Source organism: Phoca vitulina, unplaced genomic scaffold (genome assembly GCF_004348235.1).
Source record: "Phoca vitulina isolate PV1807 unplaced genomic scaffold, GSC_HSeal_1.0 scaffold33, whole genome shotgun sequence".
Lineage (NCBI taxonomy): Eukaryota > Metazoa > Chordata > Mammalia > Carnivora > Phocidae > Phoca > Phoca vitulina.
The window spans coordinates 7,738,028-7,765,630 of record NW_022589736.1 but is presented as its reverse complement, the minus strand read 5'-3'; the positions used below and the strand labels follow the sequence as shown (position 1 = coordinate 7,765,630).

The 27,603-nt window shown below is 50.8% G+C and overlaps 1 protein-coding gene across 6 annotated transcripts; it reads left to right on the top strand.

Moving 5' to 3' along the window:
* The first annotated feature begins 575 nt into the window (after positions 1 to 575).
* Positions 576 to 23,858, top strand: ANKRD16 (ankyrin repeat domain 16). 6 transcript variants are annotated; one of them, XR_004301969.1, is made up of 9 exons: positions 576 to 978; positions 3,167 to 3,387; positions 5,258 to 5,300; positions 7,575 to 7,683; positions 7,995 to 8,156; positions 9,014 to 9,092; positions 17,238 to 17,667; positions 20,716 to 20,814; positions 21,937 to 23,858. XR_004301969.1 is itself a non-coding variant. In XM_032425895.1 (7 exons), exons 1-7 carry the CDS (start codon positions 659 to 661, stop codon positions 20,739 to 20,741), a joined length of 960 nt encoding a protein of 319 aa, XP_032281786.1. In that variant the 5' UTR covers positions 576 to 658; the 3' UTR covers positions 20,742 to 20,924. The 6 variants fall into 6 exon arrangements, 4 of the variants coding, with proteins under 4 accessions (XP_032281786.1, XP_032281785.1, XP_032281784.1 ...); XR_004301970.1 differs by lacking the exon at positions 17,238 to 17,667; XM_032425895.1 differs by lacking the exons at positions 17,238 to 17,667; positions 21,937 to 23,858 and having other exon boundaries at positions 20,716 to 20,924.
* The last annotated feature ends 3,745 nt before the right edge of the window (positions 23,859 to 27,603 follow it).

The following is a 27,603-nucleotide window of genomic DNA, read 5'->3' as shown; positions in this document are numbered from 1 at the left end:
CTCCACTGACCAATCGGAACGCGCTCCCCAGGGGGCGCGGCTACCGCCAGCGGACCCCGCCCCGTCCGTGCTTCCGCTGGGGCCGAGGAGGCGAGTGGAAACTTTCCCAGAGTTCCTCCGAGCGCCCGCGGACCCGAGGAGGGGTCGCGGCCGGGAGTGGAGGGGGGGGTTGAGGTTGGGTGAGGGAGGGGCTGAGGGTGGGGACGCGCGGGGCCCCACCCCCTCCCTGAGGGCCCGCGGCTTCCTGGCGACGGGAAGGCGGCGCTCCCGGCTGGGATCCCGGCCCCCCTCGGGTGCAGCCCCGCGCCGGCTCCTCCTCCGCCGCCGCCGCCCAGCTGGCTGCTGTCGGGGCCGGGCGGACCCTGCTGCCGCGTGGAGCGAGCGCTGGCCCGGGGCCGGATGGGCGGCAGCACCCCTCACACCTGATGTGGCTCCCCCAAATGCAGCCCGTGCGGGCGGCAGCCTGGGAACGAGCCTTGGGCCCGTGAGCACAGCCGGGCCCGCACCCGGAGCGCGCGTCCGCGGCGGCCCGCGAGGCGAGTCGCCCGCTGGAGGACCACCCGCGCATAGAGCAGCGGAGGTCCGGGCGTCCCGGAGGCCGCGGGGGTCAGGGCTGGGGGCCCGCACGCCCCCTCCTCCCCCACCGGCGCCCGCGGCCATGGCAGCGCCGGGGGACCCGCGGCGGCTCTACCGGCTGGTGCAGGAAGGCCAGCTGTGCGCCCTGCGGGAGGAGCTGCGGAGAGCCGGGCGCGCGGGCTGCCCGGGGCCCGCCGGGGACACCCTCCTGCACTGCGCCGCCCGCCTCGGGCATCGGGACGTGCTGGCCTATCTGGTCGAGACCTGGGACATGGACATCGAGGCCGCCAACCGAGACTACAAGCGGCCTCTGCACGAGGCTGCCTCGCAGGGCCACCGGGACTGCGTGCGCTACCTGCTGGGCAGAGGAGCCGCGGTCGACTGCCTGAAGAAAGCCGACTGGTAGGTGGCTGGGGTTCCCGAAAGACCACCCCCCCCAACTTCTCCGCAGAGTTATGGATTCCCGTGTACTTTTTCGCCTCGACACCATAGCTTCTGAGACTCCCCCTGGAGGACAGATTACCCTCTGTGAACAGTGGGGTACTCTTACGGGATTAAACTGTTCCAGTCCTCTGTTCCAAACCCCTTTCCCTTTATGAAACAGTATGGAATACGATCAAACAATGAATTGTCTGTACTACCTATAGCTTGAGCCTCGCCTAGCTAAATGATTACTTCACCAGTAGCATTGTTTTAATTTGTTATTTTGGAATAGAGGTTCACAGAAGGTTGCAAAGAAATGTTCAGGGAAGCCCCGTGCGCCCTTCCCCCAGACTCCCCCAAAGTTCCCATCTTACACAGCTATAGTGCAATACCAAGACTAAGAAATTGACACTGCTACTACGGTCGATGTACTTAATCAGATTTCACCAGTTACACAGACACTTCAGTGTGTGTGGTGCTTTATGTGATTTTATCACATGAATAGCCTTGCGTGAGCACCTCCACAGACGAGATACTCCGAAGTACCATCACACAAACCAATTGCATTTTGTCAGACAGACACTGTTTCGAGTACTCACTATGTGGTGATGAACATCCCAAGATTCATAACATAATGAAGTTCCTGCCTGCAAGTGATTTCTGATCTGATATAAATATGAACCACAACAGATAGACTTATAGTTAAATAAAGTGCATCTTGCCTGCTGGGATGAGGGAGTCAGCATGGTTATGTTTTGAGGGCTGCACTTTGGCTATGACTTAGCACAAGACTGATTTTCTTCTGCTGCTGGTGAACTGGTCTAAAGACCATTCCAACAGACATATGACCTCATACATGCCTCAGAACAATTCTGTGGATAGGGAACTGGCCTTTCCCCAAAAATCCATTAAAGAGGCAAAGTTCATTTGAGTTTGTATGTGAGACGTGTAGTTGCAGTGAGAAATTTTTGCCCATTCTCACCTTTCTGGCTTTCTGCAATACCTTCCCTGCTTTTCCAATCATCCTGCCTTGCTCAAGATTTATTCCCTCTGTGAAGTCCTTCTGGAAAGTTCCAGCCTTCATTTATCTGGGTTTCTCCCTCTGTAATTTCTCATTCACTCTCATTGCTACATCCCCCCCCCCCAAAAGTGTTGGTAATTAATTAATATCATAGCAATCTTAGAAGATAGATCCTAGATGCGGCCTTAGAGGTCTCCTAGGTATAGTGAGCTCCCGCTGTGTGCCAGACATGGGTCCTAACCCTAGGAATCAGGAGGTAAATAAGACCTGCCCTTGCTTTCCAAGGGTTATGTCTCTCTCGTTTTGCAGATGACAAACCAGAAGCTCATGGAACTGAAATCGCTCATCCAAGATCATTTATGAGAAGAGAAAGGATAGAGCCACCTCCCTTGATATTAATGTAGTTTATTCCCATAATTGTGGACACAAGTCAGTTCAGAAACTTACTGTAATCACACTGTTCCGTTTATGTCACCAATGTATGCTCCTAATGGGTAGGCACTGTGTCAAATGTTCTTTTTTAGCCCTTTTATAGCACAATTTAATTCATAAATGATTACTGATTGAAGTGAATGGGATAAGTCCAGCAGAGTATCTCTTACACAAATATTATTCAAGACATGGGCGCCTGGGTGGCTCAGTTGGTTAAGCATCTGCCTTCGGCTCAGGTCGTGATCCTGAGGTCCTGGGATCGAGCCCCATGTCGGGCTCCCTGCTTAGTGGGGAACCTGCTTCTCCCTGTCCTTCTGCCACTCCCCCCTGCTTGTGCTCTCTCTTTCTCTCAAATAAATAAAGAAAATCTTTTTAAAAATACATTATTCAAGACAAACTGTCTATGGTTTTGATTAACTCTGTCTCAGTTTGGTCCCATAGTCTAAACTTGTCCAGAAGCAGGTTTGCCTCCTCAGTATTCCCCTCCTGCAGGCAGGCACGCCTACATCCTAATCACTTTCCCTTTCTTATTTCTCCCAGTCTCACAGCGGGCAAAGAAGTTGCCAGTCAATGCTGTTTTCCTGCTTCCCAGACCCTTGAGTCCTCTAGGTTTTCCATCTCTGCCAAGGGCATGTGCTTTTCTGAAGACCCGGCTGCTCACTTCTAATGTCTCAGCTGCCCTTCCGTCTGACAGTTTGTCCTGATTGGCCTTAGGACTCCTTTGATGATGGCCTGCACAAGGAAGAATCTGGAGGTGATCCAGGACCTTGTAGAACATGGTGCCAACCCACTTCTGAAGAACAAAGACGGCTGGAATAGTCTCCACATTGCCAGCCGAGAGGGTGACCCTCTGATCCTCCAGTACTTGCTCACTGTTTGCCCAACCGCCTGGAAGACAGAGAGCAAAATCGGGAGAACTCCTCTGCACACGGCAGGTATGGCTGGGAGCTCTGCAGAGACGCAGGCACGGATGTGCAGCCCGCCCACCGGGCCCTGTAGAACGCCTTCTAGTTAGGGGCACCCACAGAGCTGGAGGGGTTTGGAAACTAGAGGGCCAGGAATAAGAGCAGCTTTGGGGTATTTCAGCATATAGTTTGTTCCTACAGCTAATAGAACTTGGCACATAATATGTTCTTTTTTCTCATATTCGTATCTGTCCTGTCCTCCCCAGTTTGTTGGAAAGCTCATTCTGTTCTTCACTGTCTTTGACCTTGGGCAAGGGACTTAGCCTCTTAAGCAAATTTCCTCATCAGCAAAATAATGATGGTAATGATGCCCATATCACAAGGTTGCTATAGAGTTTAAGGAACGGGATGTATATAAATCCCCTGTTGCAGTGCTTGACACACACTGAGCACAGAACAACTGGGTGTGGCTATTTTCAGGATCGGGTTTACGTTGTCATTGTTACCCAAAGGAGGAAAAGAGACAATATTTCCGAATATCCTCAGCAATACTTAACCACAGTGCTAATCCATTTAAATAAATATAGGAACTTGTAATGAAGGTCCCTGGGCCTGAGTGTCTTTGACTTATCTAGTGATAATGTCAATAAATATGTGGGATACAATGAGTAATTATCCTTAAATCTGAATTATCTATCTATTCATAGATTATTTTAAATTAGTGAAAAGCAAAAAGTGCTGTGGTGTAAGACAACACGGATATTAAAGACCTCAAGAGTCCGGATCAAGAAATTTAAAAAATGATCTTTAGCCTTCTGGATAGTACATTGAATTAAAATACAGGGCCTTGGGGCGCCTGGGTGGCTCAGTCGTTAAGCGTCTGCCTTCGGCTCAGGTCATGATCCCAGGGTCCTGGGATCGAGCCCCGCATCGGGCTCCCTGCTCGGCGGGAAGCCTGCTTCTCCCTTTCCCACTCCCCCTGCTTGTGTTCCCTCTCTCACTGTGTCTCTGTCTGTCAAATAAATAAAATCTTTAAATAAATAAATAAATAAATAAATAAAATACGGGCCTTAGTTTCTCAAAACATCAATACCTGTGACATGATATAGTTTAGGAAATATGCATAGAATTATTACAGCTACAGAGAGCAGTTAGGGACCAAGGAATTCTTTTTAAATCTTTTTTTTTTTTTTTTAAAGATTTTATTTATTTATTGGAGAGAGAGAGAGTGAGAGAGAGCATGAGAGGGGAAAGGGTCAGAGGGAGAAGCAGACTCCTCACCGAGCAGGGAGCCCGACATGGGACTCGATCCCGGGACTCCAGGATCATGACCTGAGCTGAAGGCAGTCACTTAACCAACTGAGCCACCCAGGCGCCCTCTTTTTAAATCTTTACAAGTGAGTAGAAAAACTTTTCTCTGCTATGAATTATTTGACTAGTTCCCCTAGAAACAATCAGCACCTAGCCGTTCACAGAAAAGAGTGGAGAACAGATAGTTGAAATCTTTATTATTGAGTGTCGTTCTCTTTAGTAGGAGAATTACATTCCTTCTTATTTTGTCATGGATCATTATTAATATGTTTTACATTTCCTGGGCAAAAACTGACTGGCCCTAAGGATTTGCAGCACAAAAGTGAGGAGAAAGTTTAGGACTGAGAATTTACCATGGAAGTGCTCAAAAAAACAAGAAAATCGAGTGTTGGCTAAGTGCCTGTTAAGTGAAAACATCATCGTTACCACTTACCCAGCTAAATTTTTATTTTTCTAGGATGGTAACAGTGTCCCTGATTTAATGACTGCTTCCCGTAAGTCCTAGCTAAAAGGATGGGGCAGAGAGAGGAGGAAAGAAGAGTTTTATACCTGCACTAAAAAGCTCTGACTCTCAACTCTCTTCTTCCAGCAATGCATGGCTGTTTAGACGCAGTGAAGGTCCTTCTCCAGAGGTAAGAACAAAACAGCAAATGGGGGGAAGGGTTCCCTAATTGTGACAGTTAATATCGATGCTATAGGAAAAGCTCAGAAAAATTGCTCAGAAAGAAACTAACGTACCCAAAGAGAGATGAACAATGGACATAACTCAAAGAATATAAAACAAAAATCGCTAAGTAACATGAGAAAAAAAAAATCACCGATGCATCTGCTCATTTTGCAAGTATTCATATACTCAGTGCCTCAGCACTCACTTAGCACTATACCATGTGCACGGGCTGCAAGAGAAGCCAGCCGACAGGGGTCCTCCCCATGGAACTCACACACTGGCAGACAAGATTCACTGTTCACATCCTGTGAGTCCGAGGAGTACAAGGAATCGCAGGATCCCTCCAGGAACATATGCCAGGAAGACCCACCTTGCCTGGGAGTGAGGAATCTTGGCCCCCGGGATATTCAAGCTATGATCCGAAGGAGGCTAAAAGTGGGAGGTGGGCCACATTCCAGACAGAGGTAACAATCCCCGTGAATGCTCAGAGCCAAGAGAAAGCATGGTGCTTTAGTAAACTGAAAGTTCAGTGTGTGCTGGAGTCACACCCCAGGAGTGACAGGGAGAATAGTGCATGATGAGGAAGGCCAGACTTAGGGAGGACAGAGGACTATGTGAGGACTTCAGATTTTATTCTAAGTGTATGCGATGCCATTGAAGGGTTTTAAGCAGAGTGCCGGGTGGACAGTAATAAGAAATTTGCATTTTTCAGAAATCCTCTGGTAGGAAAATAGAGAAGCAGGAGTGGGGGCCGTGAATGTTGGGAGGCCGTTGCAGTTCAACAGGAGAGAAATAATGGTAGCTGGACTAAGACCCTGACTGTAGGGGTGAAGAGAAAGACATGGAGATACTTAAGTGGGATCAATAGATCCAGGTGAATAATTTGATGAAGGGAATGAGGGAGGAGATGTCAGGATGACAGGTTTCTCGCTGAGCAACTGGTGATGGTGCTGATGCCATTTACTGGGACAGAGAGCCCTGGAGGAGGAGCAGGTTCGCCAGGAAGATGATAATTTCACTTTCGGACACATTGAGTTGCATGCATCTCTGAGGCGCCCAAGCAGAGATGTCGAGTGGCCAGCTACAGACACAGATCTGAAACCTATAGGAGGGGTGTGAGCTGAGAAACAAACGTGGGCATCATCAACATAGAACTGATGACTGAATTCACGAGAGTGGAAGAGATTACCAGAGCAGATACTGAATAGTGAGAAGAGACCAGGACTTAATGCAGTGCTGTGAGGGAGCAAAGGTCCTCCTGTGGATGGAGGAGAGAAGAGGGGCCTCTGTGAGGTCATGTCGAAGCTGTAATCTGAAGTGAAGGAGGGAGAACCAGTGTTCCAAGCAGAGGGGATCAGCAAATGCAGAGGCAGCAAAAAGCTGGGCAACTGGAGGAGAAGATAATGAGCAAGAAGAGGGTAGGACAGATAGGACCATAACGAAGGTAGAAAAGGTGGGAAGGGGGGCCAAGAAGGTAGGTCGGATAGGACCCTGAAGGTAAGAACAGAAGAAGAGAGGAGAGGTAGGAATGGAAGAAGGTAGGTCAGGTAGGAGGCAGGACCAAGAAGAAAGGACAGATAGGATCATAGAGAAGGTAGGAACAGAAGAAGGTAGGTCCATTTGGAGTCGGGACTGAGAGGAGAACCAGGGAGACGGTAGGACAGGTAACTGTGAAGAAGGTAGGAATGGAAGGAGGTCACATTGGAGGCTGAATTAAGAAAAAGGACAGGTAGGAATAGAAAGGATAGGACAGCGGAGTAGGTAGGAAAAGAAAAAGGCAGGATTGAGATGAAGGTAGGACAGTTGGGAAAAGCAGGACTGGGAAGGAGGTGGGAGGAGGAGGAGGACCAGGAAGGACGTGGGTGGCCCCGAGGAGCCTGGGGAGATGAGTAGACGCCACATTATCCTGACCCCAGGGTCATGAGGGTTTAGATTTTCCTTTGTGGTTGGGAGGTAAAGGTTTCAAGCAGGAGTGGCCATACCCAGGGTGGTCCGGTGGCTGTGAGAATGGTTAGCAAGGCAGGAGCCACGGCGGGAGAAGTGGACCCAGAATTGAGATTTTGGTAACAGGCTGGTCATGAGGGGAAGACGATGCCTGTAAACGGGGTGAGGAAGTCCGAGGAGGGGCTGAGTTTGGGGGACAGGGACCGCGCTCCGGTCTCCACAGCGTGTGTGTGTGTGTGCGTGCACGTGCGGCAGGGACCCCTGTCTGACCTGCCGCTTTGGGTTCGGGCGGCAGGTGCCAGTATGGAGCCGACTGCGCGGACAGGTGTGGCTGCACACCCTTCATGGACGCGGTTCAGTGCGGCCACATCGATGTGGCCCAGCTGCTGCTCGAACAGCATGAGGTATAGAAACGGTTCTTCCCATGAGTCTCAGACCACGGAGCACCTCTGATGTGGGCTCAGTGTCACGGTGGGCGAGCGGGAGGCAGACGTCCTTGTCTGGGGCCCCTGCGAGGCTCACGTGTGTGATGAGCAGGGAGCAGTTAGAGGAGGATCCAGTAAGTGGCTGGACCGCAGGAGTGAGCGCAGGCTGCCCACCGAGGGCGCCAGGGGCCAGAGCGTGGGGTCTGGCCTGTGTTTGGCCAGAGAGGCCTTGGGGATCCACCAGGAGGTCCCTGCTCCTCACATGTGGCCTCCCCTCCCCTGCCCACCAGGCTTGCTGGGCGGCGCGGGACGCCCTGGGCGCACAGGCCATCCACAGGGCGGCCGTCACCGGGCAGGACGAGGCCCTCCGCTTCCTGGTGTCCAAGCTGGGTGCCGACGTGAACTCCAGGGCAGCACCCAGCCGCCTGACGCCGCTGCATTTCGCCGCTAAGGTTTGTCTCTCCGGGAAAGCCTTCCCTCCGTGTGATGTCCAGGCTTTCGTTCGCACCTGCCCTTGTTCCGTTTTCAGGAATAATGTCGTTTGCAGCCCTAAGAATCCCCCATGTAAAGTCCTGCTGCTCTGTCCTTACACTAGAATCCAGAAGGGAATATTTCTGCAGTGGAGGCTCACTGCTTACACGCCCGGTCTCAACTGTTAGGCGTGTTTTGCGGGTTATCTTCAGCCTCACTGGCTACCTGCCCCGACTGGCTTTTCCAGCAGCAGCAGGAATAATTATTTCCCTGTGAACGGCACTCTCCTATCCCCCAGGAAGGCAGTGGAGAGACGAGGGTGCCCCGAGCCTGGCGGAGGCCGCGGAGGGGATGGAAGGGATTTGCAGCCATGATTCCCTGTCTCCCTGGGTACTCGAGGCCTGGCCAGCTGGACAGGAGTCCTGTCAGGTGCTTGTAATCGGTGACACGTGCTGTGATGCATGCTGTGACAAACGTCCAGGACAGGTCGCAGACTCCCTGTTTATCTTCTCTCTGAAATTCCAGCAAACAGCATGTTTGCTGGGAGAGATTCTGGAAGCACATGTTCCGTGTGAATCAGGATGCATGCTCCCAACAGCAGTAGTCGGTAATTTGGCCTACAGAGTAGATCCTCTGTATTTTAATAACGAAATGTCACCAAAATCTGGATTTGACAGCTTACATTCCAACCTGAGAGCTGTGTGAGTCTCCCTCTAGATGTGAAAATTCCATTTTAGCAGCTGAGTTTTTTAGAAAAAGTACGTAACATGTATTAGTTTGTGTTTAAAGGCTTGTTTATTTCCTCGTCACGGGATAACAAGTGTATTTCAACCCTCAGGAAGGACACGTGAGCACAGTCCGGGTGCTCCTATCCTTGGGTGCCGACATCAATTCCAAAGATGAAAGAAACCGATCAGGTATGGCTTCGTGTCCCTCGCGCCTAGGGAATGACTAGTAATCGATGTAAACAATACACGGACTTTGATGTTAAAAACACTGGTTTTAGACTATTCCTCTAGTAGTAGCTCAGCAACCCGTCTTTGAAACAACATATTTGCAAAGCTCTGGCAATGTCTCTGTTCCCACGGCAATGGCAGGGCCTGCCGCTGGTCCCTGCTGTTCTACTTCGCAGCACGGCACTGTGTGCTCCTGAGAACACTTGCTAAATCCACCACGCTGCCGGCCGCCTCAGTTCAGAGTCCCCCTAGGTCGTCTCTCTTTGGAGTGCATTTGAAAACTAGAGTCACTATAATTTTTTTCTAAGATTTGTTTATTTATTTTAGGTGGGGGGGTGGATGCAGAGGGAGAGAGAGAATTGGAAGCAGATTCCCCACTGAGCGGGGAGCCCAATGCAGGGCTCGATCCCAGGACCCTGGGATCATGACCTGAGCTGAAGGCAGATGCTTAACCGACTGAGCCACCCAGGTGCCCCGAGAGCTAATTCTTTAGACTCAGGTTAGAATAAGCTATCCTGTGAACATTCTGTGCACCACGGCCACCTGGCAAGCCTCTCTCTGATGCTTAGAAGCTCCCTCCGAGGCTGCACAGGACCATCACTAAGTCCATGGACACGAGGCTTAGTCTGCAGAACGCAGGATCCTAGGGCTCGCAGCACCAGGAACCTTGAGCTCTAGTTCTCAAAGGGGAGGATGTGTCCATTTTTCTGTTCATCACGTCATTCTTATTCGTGGCGATATTTTTACTGACACGGAGAATTCACAAAACTTTTAAAATGGTTTCTGTGCCATTTAAAGTCGCCTGTTCATGAACTTGCTTCGTGGCTTTAGACAAAAATCTCTTATATTCTCTAATTGGTTGATGTTTTTAAAACCATTTCCAACCCCGTCAGGTTAAAAGGGAAAATACTGTGATCCCATAGAGGCAAGGGCACAGAGAGGAATCGTGGAAATATAAAATCTGCGTAGTGGAAGGAGTTTTGTTTTGGGTTGTAGCTGCTCGCCAGATGGGCATCGCTGCGGCGTCCTGCTCCAAGTCCATGTGGCTTCTGTCTCCACGCAGCCCTGCACCTGGCCTGCGCTGGCCAGCACGCGGCCTGTGTCGAGCTCCTCCTGCGGTCCGGGCTAAGCGACTCCCCGGACGTCTCGGGCGCCCTGGCTCAGCAGCTCGCTCGCAGTGCAGACGTCCTTCAGTGCTTTGACCGCCACCCCGAGTCCTGAGGGTGCTTCTGAGCAAGGACAGGCACGGTGACCACGTCCTGCCACTGCTGTCGTTGGGGTCCCCAGCCAGAGGGCTGTGAGGACGCCACCTCCCGAGCCCTGTGACCTACACGTGGAGTCTTTCCAGGACCCGGATTCCGCTTTTTCTGCCCTTCAAGTGGAATTAGGGGATGTTCATGAAGCCAGTGTCTGGAGCCCTTAGAGAAGCACGTGACCCACGTGAATGTAACCCAGAGTACGTGTTCACGTAAATATGTCAGGTGTTTTATGAGGGATGGCAATGACGATGATGTTAACGGTACAAGAGCCGTAAACATAACCGGCCTGCCACTTCCTTCCTTCCTCGCTTCTTCTTGGTCATTACAGTGGTTTCACTTTGGTTTTGTAGCCAGGAAGGAGCTGCCTACACATATTTGAGAGAAAATAATGGAAATATTTGTACATTCTAAGCGCTGCTAGTTAAGCCATAACGTTTTAATCTTGAGGTTATTTTTACTTGATGGTTCTGTGTTGGCTTTCTTCAGATAATAAACACACCTAAAAATGCAGCTAAGATATTTTCCAAACTTTTCTACTGCCTCAGTCAAAGAATGAAGTTTGTTCTTAAAACGCATGCCCTATTTCCTGTCCCAAACCCCTGCCCACTGGAGCCTGTGAGTGTTGAAGACTCTTGACATCGTAACTCCAAAAATTCTGTAGCAGTTTAAATAGATTGAAGGGAGGCTGCTTCCTCAGGCATTTAGATTCTTTTCCTTTTTCCTTTTGGGGGGAGGTGATGAAGATCATTTTCTCTGGGTCACAAAGAATAATTAGTCCAGGTCATTCTTAGGAAATCACGTGCATCCGTCACAAGCCAGACTTGATCCTCGTGCTGGTCGTGACCCAGTAAGGACATACTGCATGTCTGTCCGGCCTGAGCATCATGCTGGGTCAGGGAAGGAGCAAGACTTTCCAGTTCTTTATCATCCCAGATGGCACGGGCTGGTTCCTAGTCCGACAGCCAACACCTGCTGGTATCATCTGTCTCGTGACCTCTAAGTGGCACCCCGTGTGATCTGCGCTGGTTCGAGCTTCAGTTCCCGCTGCTTCAGAGGTCCCCCCCATGTCTCTGCCCTTTGGGTCTGAAGATGGTCCTATTACCTGCGGGGGGACAGAAGGGTGGGTGTGGCGCCAGCCGCCTTCCCTGTGCACACACGCGGTGCAGCTTCTGATCGCAGCGGCTCCACGAGGGGTCCCTGCACGTCTCCAGCTGCACGTCTGCCCCACAAACCAGCAGCGACTGGGGTGCATGAGGCCACGCTTTTGCTCCCCGTGCACTCCCGTCTCCGTTCTGTGGTGTAGACCCGTGGCTGCTGAAGCTTCTCGAGGACCAGGGACCAGAGTGTGGATGCCAGTGGTGTTAATTGTGGCAAAGGCGGCAGACAGTCCAGGAACAGTCTGCCCCTGGGGTCACCGCGCTAGGAGAGAGTCGTGCCCTCACTTCCTAATCATGGGTGCTTGAGTCACCTTCCAGGGAGGCCCCACCAGGCCACCTGATCTAAAACTGCATCCCCTCCTCCAGCATTTCAGGCCTCCTGCCCCTTTCTTGCTTTCTCCTTGTTAGCACTTACCACCCCGATACGCCACACATTGTGAGTCCTGTATGTCTCCCGACTGGAGCATGAGCTCCGGGGTGGGACTTTGTCTCCCTTGTTCACTCGCTGTCTACACGACCCAGATGGTGCCTGACATGAAGCGGCGTTTAAATTATTATGTGGTCGATGAGTGAATGGTGATTCGTAGTTCTTGAACATGTACTGTGTCCTGGACGTGGTGCTGAGTGCCTTACCCACACGGTCTCTCTGCGTCCCCCTCGTTACGACTCCACGTCGGGCACCCTTTCTCTCCCAGACTTCTGCAGCCAGCCCCCCCAACTCACAGACGCCGGCCCCTCACTGCTGCCCTGCAGGGAAACCAGGGCCTTGCTAGCTGACAGATCGAGCAATATATGTGTAGCCCTCATGTTACTGATCCTTTCATTTCAGTGGTGTGACTGTTGGTCCAAATCCCTCCTGCCTTCCGGAAGCCCGTTCCTCATCACAGCTGATAACGCACTCCTGGGTGTTTCTGACTTGTCCGTGTCTGTGTCCGTCGTGAGCACCTGTTTTAGGGCCTGTCCTGAAAAGCTGGTGTGCCCCCCACCCCCCGCTTGTGTCGGCTAGCTTCGCGTGTGCTCCTTGGCCATCTCATCTGTTCTGGATCCCACCCCCCACAGGGGATGCTGCACCCCTGTAACCCTTGTCCGTTCTAGGCCATCCCACACTCAGTTTATCCCAAACCGACTTTTTCTGTAAGCTGCTTACATATGTACCCGGTTGGCCGCCATGTTGATGTCCCTGCAGTTCACAGTCTCTCAAGCTGGAAGCTGGGAATCTATGACTCCTGGGTTCAAGCCCTCCAGCCATCATCCAGACCATGGTGGCGTCAGCTTCCAGACTGTGCCCTCTGCCCCCTGGGCCCGCCCTCCTCAACGCTGTCCCCCGTGCGGCTATCCCAGAGTTCTCACCGAGGTGACTGGGGTGCTGACCGCGGACGTGTTTCCCCGCCTGCCTCCACAAGGGCTGTTGGCTGGTCCTGCAAGCGCCCCGACCCACAGTGAGGGTCTGTTCCTAAGACCGATCGGGGCAGAAGCCTCTGGAAGGAGATAGAAATAAGTAAGAATTGCAATCATTTGAAAATAGTTACAGCCTAACGTATATTACTGGGAAAAAATATGCAAGAAAATATTCACAAGACAAAATAAAAAGGAACTCTCAAAACAGAGAAGAAATTACACAAGTCAGGCCAAAAAACGGAGAACTCCATGAAGAGAGCTCAGGATTCGGAGGGGCGGGCGTGGGATGTGATTCCCCCACTCGCTGCTGGTGGCCGCCAGCAGGGGGCAGACCCGAGAGCTGGCCGTGGGGTCCCGCCAGCTTGCAAGGCTCACCAAAAGTACAAAATAGTGAAGGAGAAACAGAAATTGCCTATTTCCCACTACCCAGAAATAACCACCCTTATTTCCTCCTGGCCTTTAAGTGTATATGCTGGAGGTGACGTCGTGCACACAGTCTACCCTAACTTTAGGTCGGAAGCATATCCTAACACTCTGCAAAACTTTGCACACTTTTGTTCACTATCTAATGCTTCTCAGAGTTGCTGTCCGTATTTATTTTCTGACATTCTCATTTTCGTTTTGCTGTGTTAAGAGAAGACCTGGGACATCAGTAAAGCCCTTGGACTCGACAGAAGGCAAAGGCAGGGGCATCAGAACTGAAAAAGGCTCAGGTCTGATCCCAGGTCAGGGCCTCATGGGACTGGGAGACAGAGCCAACAGGGGCCTGCTGGGTCCGAGTGGGCCTGCGCTCCTGGAGATGCTGAGTGGTGAAAAGAAAGGAAAGGTAGGAAGACCGTTTAACAGCATAGGTTTTCTCAGAAAGGGTGAGACCCCAGTGTTTCAGCCTCTGATAAGGGCCGAGTTCGGGGGAGAGATGAAGGCTCGTTGGTGGAGCCGGGCTCTGTGGGTAGTGGGGAAGGAGGCGGAAGGGAGCCTGAAAGCCCCAGGGGGCGGAACACCAGGATCAGGATCAGGTGCACACAAGAAGGAAGACAGGATGACAAGGAGGAAGTTTCCGGTGCAACCGTGTGTGTGTCTCATGTAACATCAGTATTTGGTGGGTGTGGGGTTGGTAGAATGCGTATGTAAATATTAACTTACAGTTGGGGGAACTGCTTTCCTGAGCCAGTGAGGGTGTGGAGGACGTCAGCGCCCACTTAGAGGGTGATGTGGTTCTTACTGGGAAGGGACGAGGCAGAAGTGAGGGCCCAGCTGTGGCGGGAAGGACTTGCTGGGTGTGCGTGATGGAGGCCCGTCACAGCCCTTCCAGAGTCTTAGTTCCAATGACCGTCCCTGAGAAGAGCCCTGGGGAGGGACCACGTGATGAGCCGCCCACCTCTGGTGCTCGCTCATCTCCTCCTGCCCCGTCCCTGAAGGGCCCCACGGACTCGAGCATGAGGGGCGCCCCAGTCACCAAAGCCACATGTGGAGATACCCGTCCTACCCCGTCCTGCACAGGGGTTACTGTTCAGGTGTTTTCACGGGGTGGATGCAGCAGAGCTTGGTTTCCAGGACGGGCGAGAATCAGGCTTCCTGGATTCGGATGGATTCGGATACTCACCGTGGGACCTGGGAAATTCATCCTGGAATCTCCGAGACACGTTGTAGCTGGGGAGACAGACCAACACTGGAAACTAGTTACGGATATGAAGTGTCAGGTAGTGGGGAGTTCCAGGGGGGAAAATAAAGCAGAGAAGGGGCAGGAAGTGTCAGGGGCCGCGTGGGGGACCTCTGACCAAAGACTCCAGGGGTGGGGGCTGCAGCTGCACAAGTCTGTGAGGCCACGTGCCCTCCGCGTGCAGGGAGGGTGGGGAGCGACTGTGGCCGGCATCCGTGAGCCAGGCATCCAGGCCCTTTGGGGCCATTGTACTCTGGGCAAGAAGGAGGAAACCACAGGAGGGTATGAGCAGCGGAGTGATGAAATCTGCCATGAGTTGGACCAGGCTCATTCAGAATGTCGGGTGGAGGCAAGAACCTGGTGAGGGGACATTACGGTAACTCACATGAGGTGTGACAGTGACATGCACTGGCCCACAGCTCCCGGGTGAGAAGGTGTAGGTTCTGTGTCCAGGGAGATCAGCAGCGCTTCCTGGTGACTTAGATGACAAATGGGAGAGAAACAGGGAAAGTCCATTCTTTGGGCCTGAGCAGATGGAAGGGTAGAATCACCAGGTACTGGGCCAAGAAAGACAGAGGAGGGGGCAGGCTGAGGAGGAAGGTCGGGAGTTTGGGCTTGGATGCTTGTTGGGCACAAATTGCCTGGTCCAGTGGGGAGTTGGACGGGAGATGTGAGGTCTGGGTTTGCACCCCTGACAGGCTTGGGGGCGCTGATGTGGACGCTGCCAGTCTGACCAGCAGTGTGAGAGCCCCCGGCCCCGGGGAAATGCAGGAGGACATCGGCTGAGGCTCATCGTCCTGCCTCTCCAGCCATGGGCAGCTGCTCGGGTTCAGGTGCAGAGTAGGCACAAAGTTAGGTTTCCTCAAGATCGGATAAGTGGGGGCGCCTGGGCCGCTCAGTCAGTGAAGTGTCTGCCTTCAGCTCGGGTCATGATCCCAGGGTCCTGGGATCGAGTCCCATGTCGGGCTCCCTGCTCAGCGGGGAGCCTGCTTCTCCCTCTCCCTGCTGCTCCCCTGCTTGTGTTCTCTCCTCTCTCTGACAAATAAATAAATGAAATCTTACAAAAAAAAAAAGATGGGGTAAGTGGAGCAAAGGATTATTCAGCACAATATCTAGTACGTGGTTTATGCCTCAAACCTAAGTCAATACCCAGCACCTGCCTGCCCTCGGATTCCTCCTGCCCTCAGAGAGAAGACCCCCCATCCCTGGCTCTGCACGCGGTGGTTAAGGGCCCGCACACCTGCCACGCCTTAGCCTAGCTTCTGAGCATCTCCAAACTCATTCCTTCATCCGCAAAATGAGGCGATAACACGCCGACTTCATGGAGTCGTTGGAAACTTTAACCAAGTCTCCGCATGTAACACTTAGCACACGCGAGGCCCACGATGAACAGGAAACATCCGTGGTCCTCAAAGGCCAGAGGCTTCGACGCGAGCTCCTGGAGCAATCCGTCCTTCCAGGCCTCTTCCAGATTCCCATTTCTCCTCCCCGTCTCTGCTCTGCACTTTCTTTTTTTTTTTTTTAAGATTTTATTTATTTGTTTGACAGAGAGACAGTGAGAGAAGGAACACAAGCACGGGGAATGGGAGAGGGAGAAGCAGGCTTCCCTCGGAGCAGGGAGCCCGATGCGGGGCTGGACCCCAGGACCCTGGGATCATGACCTGAGCCGAAGGCAGATTTTTAACGACTGAGCCACCCAGGTGCCCCTCTGCTCTGCACTTTCTAGCATCAATCACGTGTTTGCCGTGTGTGGGAGCTGCGTGTGTGCTGGTCGAGCCTGCTGAAGTCAGCCCTGGCATATTTCTCGCTCATACACCCCAGAAGCACCGTGCCCAGTGCCTGGCCCATGTCGCACCTTCAAGGAATTGTTTGTGGATTTGAAATAAGCTTATACGATGTAACACTAATGCATCTTATTTAATTTTTAATGAGTTTTTATGATAAGTGTAATAATCCTCCTCCTGGTGAAAAAGAATTCAGACAATTGCAAATAAAAATCCCCTCCCCAGTCTGTTCACTGGCCTGAAGTTACCGCTGTTGGGGGCTTTCCAACCAGAGGCAGACACCGAGGGGTTCTGATTACCTAAGAGGATCCTGTAATACTTAGTCTTGTGCAACTTTCGTAACGTACCAACGCACCCTGGACAGTGTTTCTCATTCGTCCTTGCAGACCTCCTTCTTTCTCTCACCGCATCGTTCAGATGTTCCATGATTTGTCCATAGACATTCAGGATGCACCCTGGGTTTTTGAGAATCCTCGTTATAAACAGCGGCACAATGAACACGGATCTCTGTGTCCTTCTGTGTGTAACTGGAGGATAAATTCCTAGATGTGGATCAAGGGACATGTTGTAAATGTTGTGTGTCGCTGGCTGTAGCAGGTACCGAGCACACCATGCGTTCCAGCCAGCGTAAGTAAGTAGAGATTTACTGCAGGGTGTGGGCTGGTGTGCAGAATCGTTGCAATGGCTCAAAGACAGGTTTCGGTCGAATGTGGAGCAATGACTTCCAGAGCTGTCCTGCAGACCTGGGCCTCGAGAAGAAGTGCTGCCTTTTTCGTCAGGTGAATCCTTGCTGGCTGGGCCGCTGCCCCTCGCCTTCCAGCTCCAGAGGCATGCTGTCTTGGTTGCAGGCGGGATGTCTCCATGGAAAACAATCACGGATGACAGTTCACCCCCAGGAGCGCCGGTTCCTCCTCAAACTCAAGCAATTAGCAGAATCCAACTCACATCGAGAAATCTGGCTCTACTGGAGCTCAGGGACGTAGTTTATAACTTCCTGCTTCTGTGATGCATGAAGTCACATACAAAGGGGGTTGGGATGGGCCTTGAGTGCCACATGCCCATTACACTTGTTTTTTTTTTTAATTTTATTTTATTATGTTATGTTAATCACAATACATTACATTATTAGTTTTTGATGTAGTGTTCCATGATTCATTTTGCCAAAATATCTTCCAGAATCTACTATACACGAAAGTGCCGGATTCTAACACACCATCAGCAAAGCTGTGTTACCACACCTGATTTCTACTAACCTGGTTTAATATCTCATTGTTTCAGGTTTGTGTTTCTTTAATTATGGGTCAGATCAAACATTTTTAGATTTGCTTATTGACCTTTTGTATTTTTTATCTGTATTAGTTAGCTATTACCTAGGAACAAACTACCTCAAGGGGCGCCTGGGTGGCTCAGCCAGTTAAGCACCCGACTCTTGATCTCGGCTCAGGTCATGATCTCGGGGTCATGAATTCGAGCGCCACATTGGGCTTCATGGCTTAAAGCAACAACTGTTAATTATTTCTCAAGAATCTGCAGGTGGGGCGCCTGGGTGGCTCAGTCAGTTAAGCATCCGACTCTTGGTTTCAGCTCAGGTTCTGATCTCAGGGTCATGAGATCCAGCCCCATGTCGGGCTCTGTGCTGCACTCAGTGGGGGGGTCTGCTTGGAATTCTGTCTCTCCCTCTCCCCTCCTCACCTCCTGGCTCGCATGTGCTCTATTTCTCTCTCTCTCTCAAGTAAAAAAAAAAAAAATTTTTCCACAGGTCATTGGGTGGTTTTGCTGATCCTGGCTGAACTCAGCTGCTAGCTGGGCTCACTCCCGTGTCTGGGGTCAGCGGCCAGGTCGCGCCAGCAGGCTGGTGTCGGGTGGATTGGCTCTGCTTTAATGTGACTCTTCCTCTCAGGCAAGCCCGGGCTTATGTTCCTGACAGTGGCCGGGATCCAAGAGAGGAGAGAGGAGGACTCAGTGCATTAGCCAAACCACCCAGGCGGCCGAGCGCAGCATGAGTGTGAGAGGCCACCAACCCGTGCACGATACAGACAGGCTTTGATAGGGGCCATATATGAAATCAGTCTCTTGCACTATCTTTTGTCTGTTGTTTTGTCTGTCTTGTTGATTTGTAAGAGTCCTTTTTATGTTAGGTAGCTTCACACAAAATTCAGATAGTAACAATGAAATGTGGGCTGTATGTTTGTAAGTGAAAGAAGAATGAAACAAGCAACTACATTGCAGAAGTGATGTCTAAAACCCAACTTCTCTCCCGAACACACCCGGAGGTTCACTGGGTGATTGGCAGAGGGGGCACAGCTGGGATGCGAGGCGTTGCTGCTTCCTCGGCAATGTGCGGCCGCATGGGAACAACCCCCAGAGTTCTAGAGCGTCCATCTGCGCGGCCTACGGCAAGCGCGGGCTTTATTTTTCCCCGTTTCCTGAAAATCCACAATCAACTATGGTTCAGATGGACATGGAAGGCCTTGGCGCCAATTTCAGCCTAGGGGCTGCGCTGTCCCCTGGGCTCAGAGCCGCGGGTCTCACAGCCTTCCCTCCCCGGCTGACCTCGCTGACAGAAACCGCTCTGCAAGTAGAGAAAACACTGCAAACGCAAAGAAAGATGGACGTCTGCACTGTTGGTGTGGATGCTGTGTTTTCACAACCCCCACGTCCCTGACCTGATGCAGGTACACACACACACAATGGGAAAGGTCATTCGAGAGACTTTCACACGTAATTGCTCCCTCTCAGACCTTCCTTTGTACTCTATTCACACCCCATATGTTGTCTACACCAGTTAGGATATAAACTCTCCAAGTGAAGCGAAGCCCCAGATTACAGCAGCAGGAACACAAGCTTATTTCTCTCCTAGGTAGAGCCTGGGCAAAACCAAGCTCAGGTGAGTCAGGTCAGTTCAGACTCACAGTGTCGGTGACCCGGATCCCCCCTCCTGGTGCTTCTGCCATCCCGAGCATGCGGCCCTCCTGTGGGGTCCAGGCCAGCTCACAGCCTGTGAAGGGGACAAGGACGAAGGGAGGAAATGCACCTTTTTTAAGATGGCTCGTGTGTCATTTCCATTCACGCCCCATGCGCCACGGCTCAGCTACATGAGCGCTAGAGCAGAATTGAAGTTGGCGGACAGTTGGGGTCTCTACACTTGGCGATATTCCTTCTCATAACTGGGACTGTTTGAGTAATGCCTGTCTTTCCTGCAAGACTGTGAAACCCGCAGGGTCAACAACCCAGCCTGTCTTGTGCGTGCTGTGGTATGGGCCCTCTGTAAATATGTGTTCAATGAACACATGGTAGGGCGAGGGCTAGACAAACAAACTATCTCCACCCTCAAGAATCTAAAATCTGAAGGAAGAGCAACCCTTGGGGCACCTGGGGGATGCATTCAGCTAAGCGTCCGACTTTTGACTTTGGCTCAGGACATGATCTCATGTTCATGGGATGAAGCCCTGCATTAGGCTCCACGCTCATCGGGGAGTCGGCTTGAGATTCTCTCTCTCCCTCTGCCCCTCCCCCCAACTCATACGTGGGTGCACTCTCTCTTCCTCTCTCTCTCTCTCTCTCTCAAAATAAATAAATAAATCTTTTTTTTTTCTTAAAGATTTTATTTATTTGTGAGAGAGAGAGAGAACACTAGCAGGGGGAGCGGCAGGCAGAGGGAGAAGCAGGCTCCCTGCTGAGCAAGGAGCCCGATGCAGGGCTCGATCCCAGGACCCTGGGATCATGACCTGGGCTGAAGGCAGAAGCTTAACCGATTGAGCCACGCAGACATCCCAATAAATAAATCTTAAAAAAAAAAAAAAAAGCAAGCCTTGTTAGATACCCGCACGGCGGGCGTGTGTGTGGCCAGAGCTGCTCAGGGGCTACACAGGACAGACCGTGGGAGGCTGTTTCCAGGAATCAGCAGCATTCGAGCTGGGACTGGAAGGTGGGAGTAATGTTGGTTTGTGGAGGTGATGGGGAAAAGCTTTCTGAGCAGGGTCCACAGCAAGGATGTGATAGAATGAGATTCGGGGTGCCAGGTATGATGCAGGTAAATTTGAATTTCAGATAAATGAATTATTGTTCAGTATAAGTATGTCCCAAGTATTACACAGAGCGCACTCATACTAAAAATGGTATTTGTTGTTTATTTGAAATTCGGATTTAACTGGGCATCTGTGTTTTCATGTGCAGAGTTTGGCAATCCTAAATGAAATGCTAATTCATGTATAAACTTGGCCTCTTTCTTTAAAGGGGGAAAACAATATGTCCTTTATTATATGTGCCGCCGAACCAAGCACACAATATGTCCTTTAATTCATTTTGTTGAACTTGATTTGTTAGCTGAACACAGAAAAAAAATGAAGTGAGCTGAATTTGGAGCCCAGCATCTCAACCATCACTGAAATAACCTCAAAATCTCAGAAGCTTAACAGAAAAAAGGTATGTTTCTCGTTGATGGAACGTCTGCCCACCCCCACCCCCACCCCCGGGGCAGTTTTCCCCTAAGCGGCGGTGCCACCTCCTGGAGTCCTTTGTTTGTGGTCTCACAAACTGGGCAGGGGCAGCCTGACAAGTCACGTGGCTCTTCTGTGGGCAGGCTTGCAAATGGCCCGCGTCAACGCTGGCCTCTTTCCAGTAGCAAAACCAGACGGGTGGCTCCACCCAGACACGAGGAGGGCCAGGAAAGGTCCTTTTCCCGTGTGCCCCGAGCTCGTTGCCACCAAGCCAAGCGCCAATGGAAGGGACGCGGTTCTGTTCAAATCACAGCCCCGCCTTCCTCCATCCATGAGACTTGGCACCGCGTTCCAGAATCTTCTCACTTGTAAAAAGGCCACCCAGTACGTCCCTTGCAGCGGTGCTGTCCAGGCATGCCGCCCGGGTGCAGGAGGTACTGAGGGAAGAGTTGGTACTATAGCATTATTACTTTGTTTGCAACCCGTTAACAGTATCTCCGTGGCTTGCCGCATGGTGCTGGTTTCCCAATAGCAACACAGAACAGTAGCATCGAAGTTTTTCATATCTTGAATTATTAAATCTAAGAAACCATCCAATCGAGTCGAGGTTCAGTCACGTTGAATAACTCGGCCAAGCTCACACAGCCAAGTGTCTCAAAATCCAGCCAGCGCCGTGCGCTCTCAGTAACCAGGGCACAGTGCTCACCAGTGTCCACGCTGTCCCCCGGGCGTTTCCACGCGAAGGGGTCAGGCTGCATGTGTTCCTTTCTTCAGGCCGTCGGGAGACTTGGCTGCTTTCCCCCTCAGGTATCAGAGCCGGGTGCTGGCTGGGATCGGCTGGACCGCCAGGTTCCCGCTCCCAGCATTCACGCTGCCTGCGTGGAATCTGGCGAAGAGCCTGCGAGATGTTCTGATTCCTCGCCGCGCCTGACCGTGTGGCCTGGCTGAGTCCCCCTCACAGGCCCCACTCACTCTGCCCAGCGATTCAGACATTAGTCTCCACCAAGAGTGGGTTGCTAATGACGACTGACAATGAAACGGCCTGACCACGTTTTCCCCCAGCTTTGCTTTTTGGTTTTCAACTTTGGTTTCATTTTGCCATGTCCAGGGAACTTAGGAGGCTGAACTTCCAATGACCCAGCGACGGAGCCTGAGATCATGAAGCGGAATCTCCCGTGCTTAGCATCTGTACCACTTGGGTTCATTTATCTTTACAAATAGTTTTCCGAGAGACACGGCAGCGTGAGCTCAGGAAGAGAGAAGTCATGACCAACATGAGTTTCCCAGACATCCCGGCTTTGTGACCTGTTGCGGCAGCCTTGGCTGGTTTATGGTGGTGGCCTCGCCCATCTGCCAGTGTCCAAAGATGGGACAGGGGCTGAAATCAAATGTTCTCCCAGCTCTTAAGGATACACAACAATTCCCCCTGTCCTCTTAACCCAAAGATGAGGAGGTGCACTTCACAAGCAGATCGTGTCCTTCAAAATGGTTCACCCATAAAACATCTCAAACCTGTTCTTCTGTACAAGTTCTTTCCAGCGAGTAACAAGATTCCCTTCTCTAGTCTGGACACATTTTCACAGGGCAAATCACAGTAGAGACTGTCCCCCCCACCCCCCAGCAGATTGGCAAGTAGTATGTTCAAGGCTATGTGATAAATGAAACACCTCGTTCTATAGAGAGGCTCAAAAAATACCTTTGACAAAAGTAAGATGAGGTTTATGACTTAGAGCAAATATTTGAAAGGGTGTTCCCTGAGAGAGAAATGACCGTCACATCCTGTTTGCTCTGTCTCCCAGGAGGGAGGAGCAGACCTCCCGAAGTGCGTGGCACCCTCTGGGGTGCCCCACATAGATAACACAACTCCAGGCCTCAAAATTGAGGGGCTCCTAGAACAACCAAAGACTCACTATAGTTGGCTTTAAAAAAAAAAAAAAACATTGAGAGCATTTCCCGTGGTAACTCTTAATAGAGGTCAGCAACTAAGTCCAGCTCCCCTTGTGTTATCATCCCCTCTGGAGTTGGTCACTGTTCTTCCTAGTGGCCAGGTACAGCTGGACAATTCGCACAACTACCCCTCCAATAAACAGGAAAAACAGAAGACGGAGAAGACAGGTTATGGGAAGAAAATCATGACTGCAGTTGAAAATAGCTGGGTGATTTCACTTGTCACTGAGGGAGGAAGGAGGAGCCGTTTGATAGAAGAGCGGCTCATTGCATCGTGAGAAAGAGCGTTTGAAAAGCTAAATACGGTGCTGGTTTGAAAACGGGTGTGTGCAAGCCTCAGCTTGAACCCAAGTTGCAAAAATTAGACTTTTCAAAATGAAATTACAAAAAAAAAAAAATTGAGGGTAGCTAAGGATGACTTACATTTTTTTTAAATTGCTAACTCCAAAGTTAATATATGATCAAGTGTAGGAAAACATAAAAAGGAAGAAATGCCTAAAAATAGGTTTCAGATGTTTATTAAAGTAGAAATATGTACATATAAATAATGCAAGTAATATAAAAACATGAACACAGAAGGTGAAAGTTCCTATTAGCCTTCTTCCCAGAAACAACCAGAGTTAATGGCTTAGTGGACAGCTCTCTAGATTATCTGTATACAACCAAACACATATAGGGGGAGGGCACTACAAAAAAATATGATCATCCTTTAATACTTTATTTATTTATTAATACTTTCTTTTTGGAATTTACTTTCTTTTACCCCCTAACAGTGTCTTGGACATCCCTCCGTGCTAGTACTTTATAGACATGCTTTATACTTTTTAACTGCTACATAGGATTCCACGGAGTGGGTATAATTGCAGGTGAATATTTTAACCCACATCTTACTTAACAACATCATAATCATACTGAAAGACAGTTTTAGGGGATTTGATGTAATCGTGCTCTCGTTATACAAATTCACGACTTTCACTTTTTTGTGTAGTTTCCCTGCCTGTGCGCATCTGCACACACACACGTGTTTCTTTTTTTAATGATGAAACTAATTTTATTTGTTTATTTTTTTAAGTAGGCTCCACAGCCCTTTATGGGGCTCAAACTCACGACCCTAAGATCAAGGGTCTGATGCTCTACCGACTGAGCCAGCCAGGCCCTGCACACACGTTTGAATCATTGTTCGTTGAACCAGGAACTCTTCTCTGAATCGCTCCTACCAAGGGCTAGGTCCTGCCAGACGCCAGGAGCAGGCGTGGCTGGTCTTGTGACAAGACAAGCACGTGCCAGGCCAAAATGTCACTTGTGAGACTCTCCAGCTGCTTGGTCATCTACAGCTGAATTTAAGTAGATCTCTTTGTACAAACTGTAAATATCTTCCTAAAAATCAAAAGGCTCTCATTTTTGTCAGATGCTTTTCTCAAGGGTGGACTCCTTTACGCCTCTCCCGGGTCTGACCTTATTCGCGTGCATTTGGGACAGCGTTGAGCTGTGATCTGACCCCGCTGCTCTCTCCATTTCTCCGGGGCCAGGCAGGAAGTGGACTGTGATTTCCTGCAGACTCTCCCCGCCGCTGCTGCCCCGCAAGAGAGGCCACAAACACGTCCTTCCTCCTTGACACTAACTCTACAGATGGAGTCGGGGACCTGGGCTATGAGGAGGACAAAGCGGAGGCCTGAAATTCCTGGTAGAGGATAGTATTTTATGCTTTTGGGAGAGAACATGTGCCTTACATTAAGAAATTAAATGGTTTATGTATTTAGAAACCTCGAAAATGGCTGTTAAAAGCTATGTATTTATTAAAATGCTTACGAGGGGGGCGCCTGGGTGGCTCAGTCGTTAAGCGTCTGCCTTCAGCTCAGGTCATCATCCCGGGGTCCTGGGATCGAGCCCCGCATCGGGCTCCCTGCTCGGCGGGAAGCCTGCTTCTCCCTCTCCCACTCTCCCTGCTTGTGTTCCCACTCTCGTTGTCTCTCTCTGTCAAATAAATAAATAAAATCTTTAAAAAATAATAATAATAAAAAATAATAAATAAAATAAAAAATAAAATGCTTATGAGGAATTTAAAAATCTATATCAGGTATTTAAAAGCCAAAACTCAAGTCATTAAGTTTAATATGAACAAAGAGGAACTGCAGAAGGGGGTACGGTGCCTTCTGGAAACTTTGAGGAAAAAAACAGTTTATGTATAATTCACATGTCATACAGGGCAATCGTGCAGTTCAGTTGTTTCTAGAATATTCGCGGTGATGGGCCGTCACCACCACAGTGCACTCTGGAGCATCTTCATCATCACAAGGAAACCCCATGCCCCACTCCGACTCCCACAACAGCCCCTGTGGACCCACAGACACCACGGAATCCTAGAACACGGGGTCTTTGGGCTTCTTTCATTCGGCACAATGTGCTCACAGTTCATCCATATGGTAGCATGTGTCAGAATTCCGTCCCTTCCTATGGCCAAACAACACTGCCGCGTGCAGAGACCAGAGTCTGTTCATGCATCAGCTGATGGACATCTGGGTTGTTTTCGCCTGTGACACAGCTTAATGCTGCTGTGAACATTCTTTTACAAGTTTTTGTTTGGACGTGTTGTTCCCATTTCTCTTGGGCGCAGAGTGGGAGTGGAGTTTCTAGGGCGTATGACAAGCCCCTGTATAAGTAAGCCAAATGGGTAAGTTTCATCGTTTGAGGGGCTGTCTACTCTCCCACCCACGGTGTACAAGGGTTCTGATCTCTCCACGTCCTCGCCAACACTTGGTATTGTCTGTCTTTCCAGTTCTGGCCATCCTAGTGGGTGTGAAGTGGTAGCTCATGGTTTTGACTTGCGTTTCCCTGATGACTCCTGATGTTGAGCATCCTCTCACGTGCTTGTTGGCCATTTGTATGTCTTGCTTCGAGAAATGTCTGTTCAAGTCCTTGGCCCATCTTTTAACTGGCTTGTCTTTTTATACTGAGTTGTAAACCTGGAAACTTCTATTGCTTCCTTCCTCCCCTCCCCACTCTCTTCCTTTTTGTCCCCCTGCCCCCCACTGAAAGAGCACTGGATGAGACGATTACTCACACAGAGCCCCGCTCAATACGCCAGAGTCTAGTGGAGGGAAGAGCACGAAAGAGGCAGCTCGGGTGGGTGGGGTGGGGTCTGGGGGCTTCGGAGGACAGAGACTTGAATCGAGTTGTGAAGAGCATTCCAGCTCGCCTGTGACCTCAGGCGAGCCTTGCTCTTGATTCCGTTCTCCGGCGTATAAGTTAAGGAGGTGCCGGTACGTCAGAGTCACCTGTATGTCAGTTCAAGGCGTGAATACCACGATTGAGCGAGTGCTAAGTAAACCCGTCAACAGCAGCCTCTGGTAAACGTAGACGAGGCAGTCACATGTGGCAGTTTGGGGGTTATAGAAAGACCCTCCCCTGAAAAAATATATATCCAAATACCTCCCATCTCTCTACAAATATACCAGTACTACCGTGAAACCTCTTATTTTTAGTCTGTCGAGATATGATGTCACTTGGGAGGGATAATGTCTCCAAGCACTGGTTTATTAGGGAGGGATCAGTTTATAGAACATTAAATTTAAAGTTTGAATCCTCTCCCACCGCTAACTAGCTGTTTACCTTGGCCAAATCCCAGTCTTCCTGGAGTCTATCTCCTTATGTATACAATGAACTTAGTAATAACCACTTTACGTGGTGATCACAAGGACTAAGGAACCAGCATATGATAAACACCCGCTAGGGTCTGGCCAGAACAAAACCTCCGAACAGTAGTTTGGGGTGTTTTTTTCTAGATTTTATTTATTTATTTGTCAGAGAGGGCGCACGCACAAGCAGGGGAGAGGGCAGAGGGAGAGGGAGAAGCAGACTCCCCGCTGAGCAGGGACCTCCGATGCGGGGCTCGATCCCAGGACCCCGGGATCATGACCTGAGCTGAAGGCAGACGCTTAACGACTGAGCCACCCAGGTGGCCCTCCAAACAGTACTTTGAATTTGTGTCAGAAGGACTTGGAAAGAATGAAACACAGAATGGGTGGGATGGTATCAGAGAAGAGAAGCCAGGAAAGGTCTGGGTGGGGCATCACAATGGGGGCCCCCAAACCCAGGGAGGAGAATGGACACTGCCTCCTGGCCTGCCGAGCCGGCAGCAGCGGAGTGACGACTTCCAGGGAATGCGTGCCCATAATCCCGGGCTCTGCACGTTCCATCAGCTTCTGTCTGATTCTCTGTCAGTCACCAGGGATTTCCAGGGAAGCTGGGGACGAGGCCTCCGGGCCTGAACCCTTGGTAAAGCTAACAGTGAGGCCTAGAGTGACCCGTGGCCCCTTGCCCCCTGCACCGTTCCCCGACTCTGCAGGGCGCAGCCTAGACCTGAGCAGACGCTGTTGCCCGTGACCCCTTGGCACAGAACAAGGTGCTCTGTGAAATGGAAAGAGATGTTCCTGCCTGACAGCTCAGCAGTTCTCCCCAAGGGAAAATGTACTTTGTAACTGCTTCGTCCACACCACAAGGGCGGCTTTGTTGCTGGCCTCCGGGGATGCTGCGCGGGGCCACGGTGACCGGGCAGGGAACACGCAGGCCCTTGATAATAGTCCTTTGTCCCAGCCTCCCCACGAGAGTAACAAACACCAAGAATGGCTGTAGCAGACACAGCCGAGACGCAGGGTCCAACCCTGCCTGGAGACCCGATTTTATGGTGAGAAACACCAGCCTCCGTGCAAAGGAGGAGGAAACAAGAACTCGGCCCCTGCGCACGGCCACTCGGAGGAAACCGACCCCCAGAGCAAGTCCCTTCCCCAGAGAGGCTGTCCTGAGCCACCCTGCGCTCGGTCACCCTCCT

What these genes read in the sequence shown, in the direction of transcription:
- ANKRD16 (XM_032425892.1), top strand. Translation starts at nt 659, where the DNA reads ATGGCAGCGCCGGGGGACCCGCGGCGGCTCTACCGGCTGGTGCAGGAA. An exon ending in GTGAAGGTCCTTCTCCAGAG is followed by an intron (nt 5,301 to 7,574) that starts GTAAGAACAAAA and finishes TTCGGGCGGCAG; the next exon opens with GTGCCAGTATGGAGCCGACT. An exon ending in AGATGAAAGAAACCGATCAG is followed by an intron (nt 9,093 to 10,127) that starts GTATGGCTTCGT and finishes TTTGGGTTGTAG; the next exon opens with CTGCTCGCCAGATGGGCATC.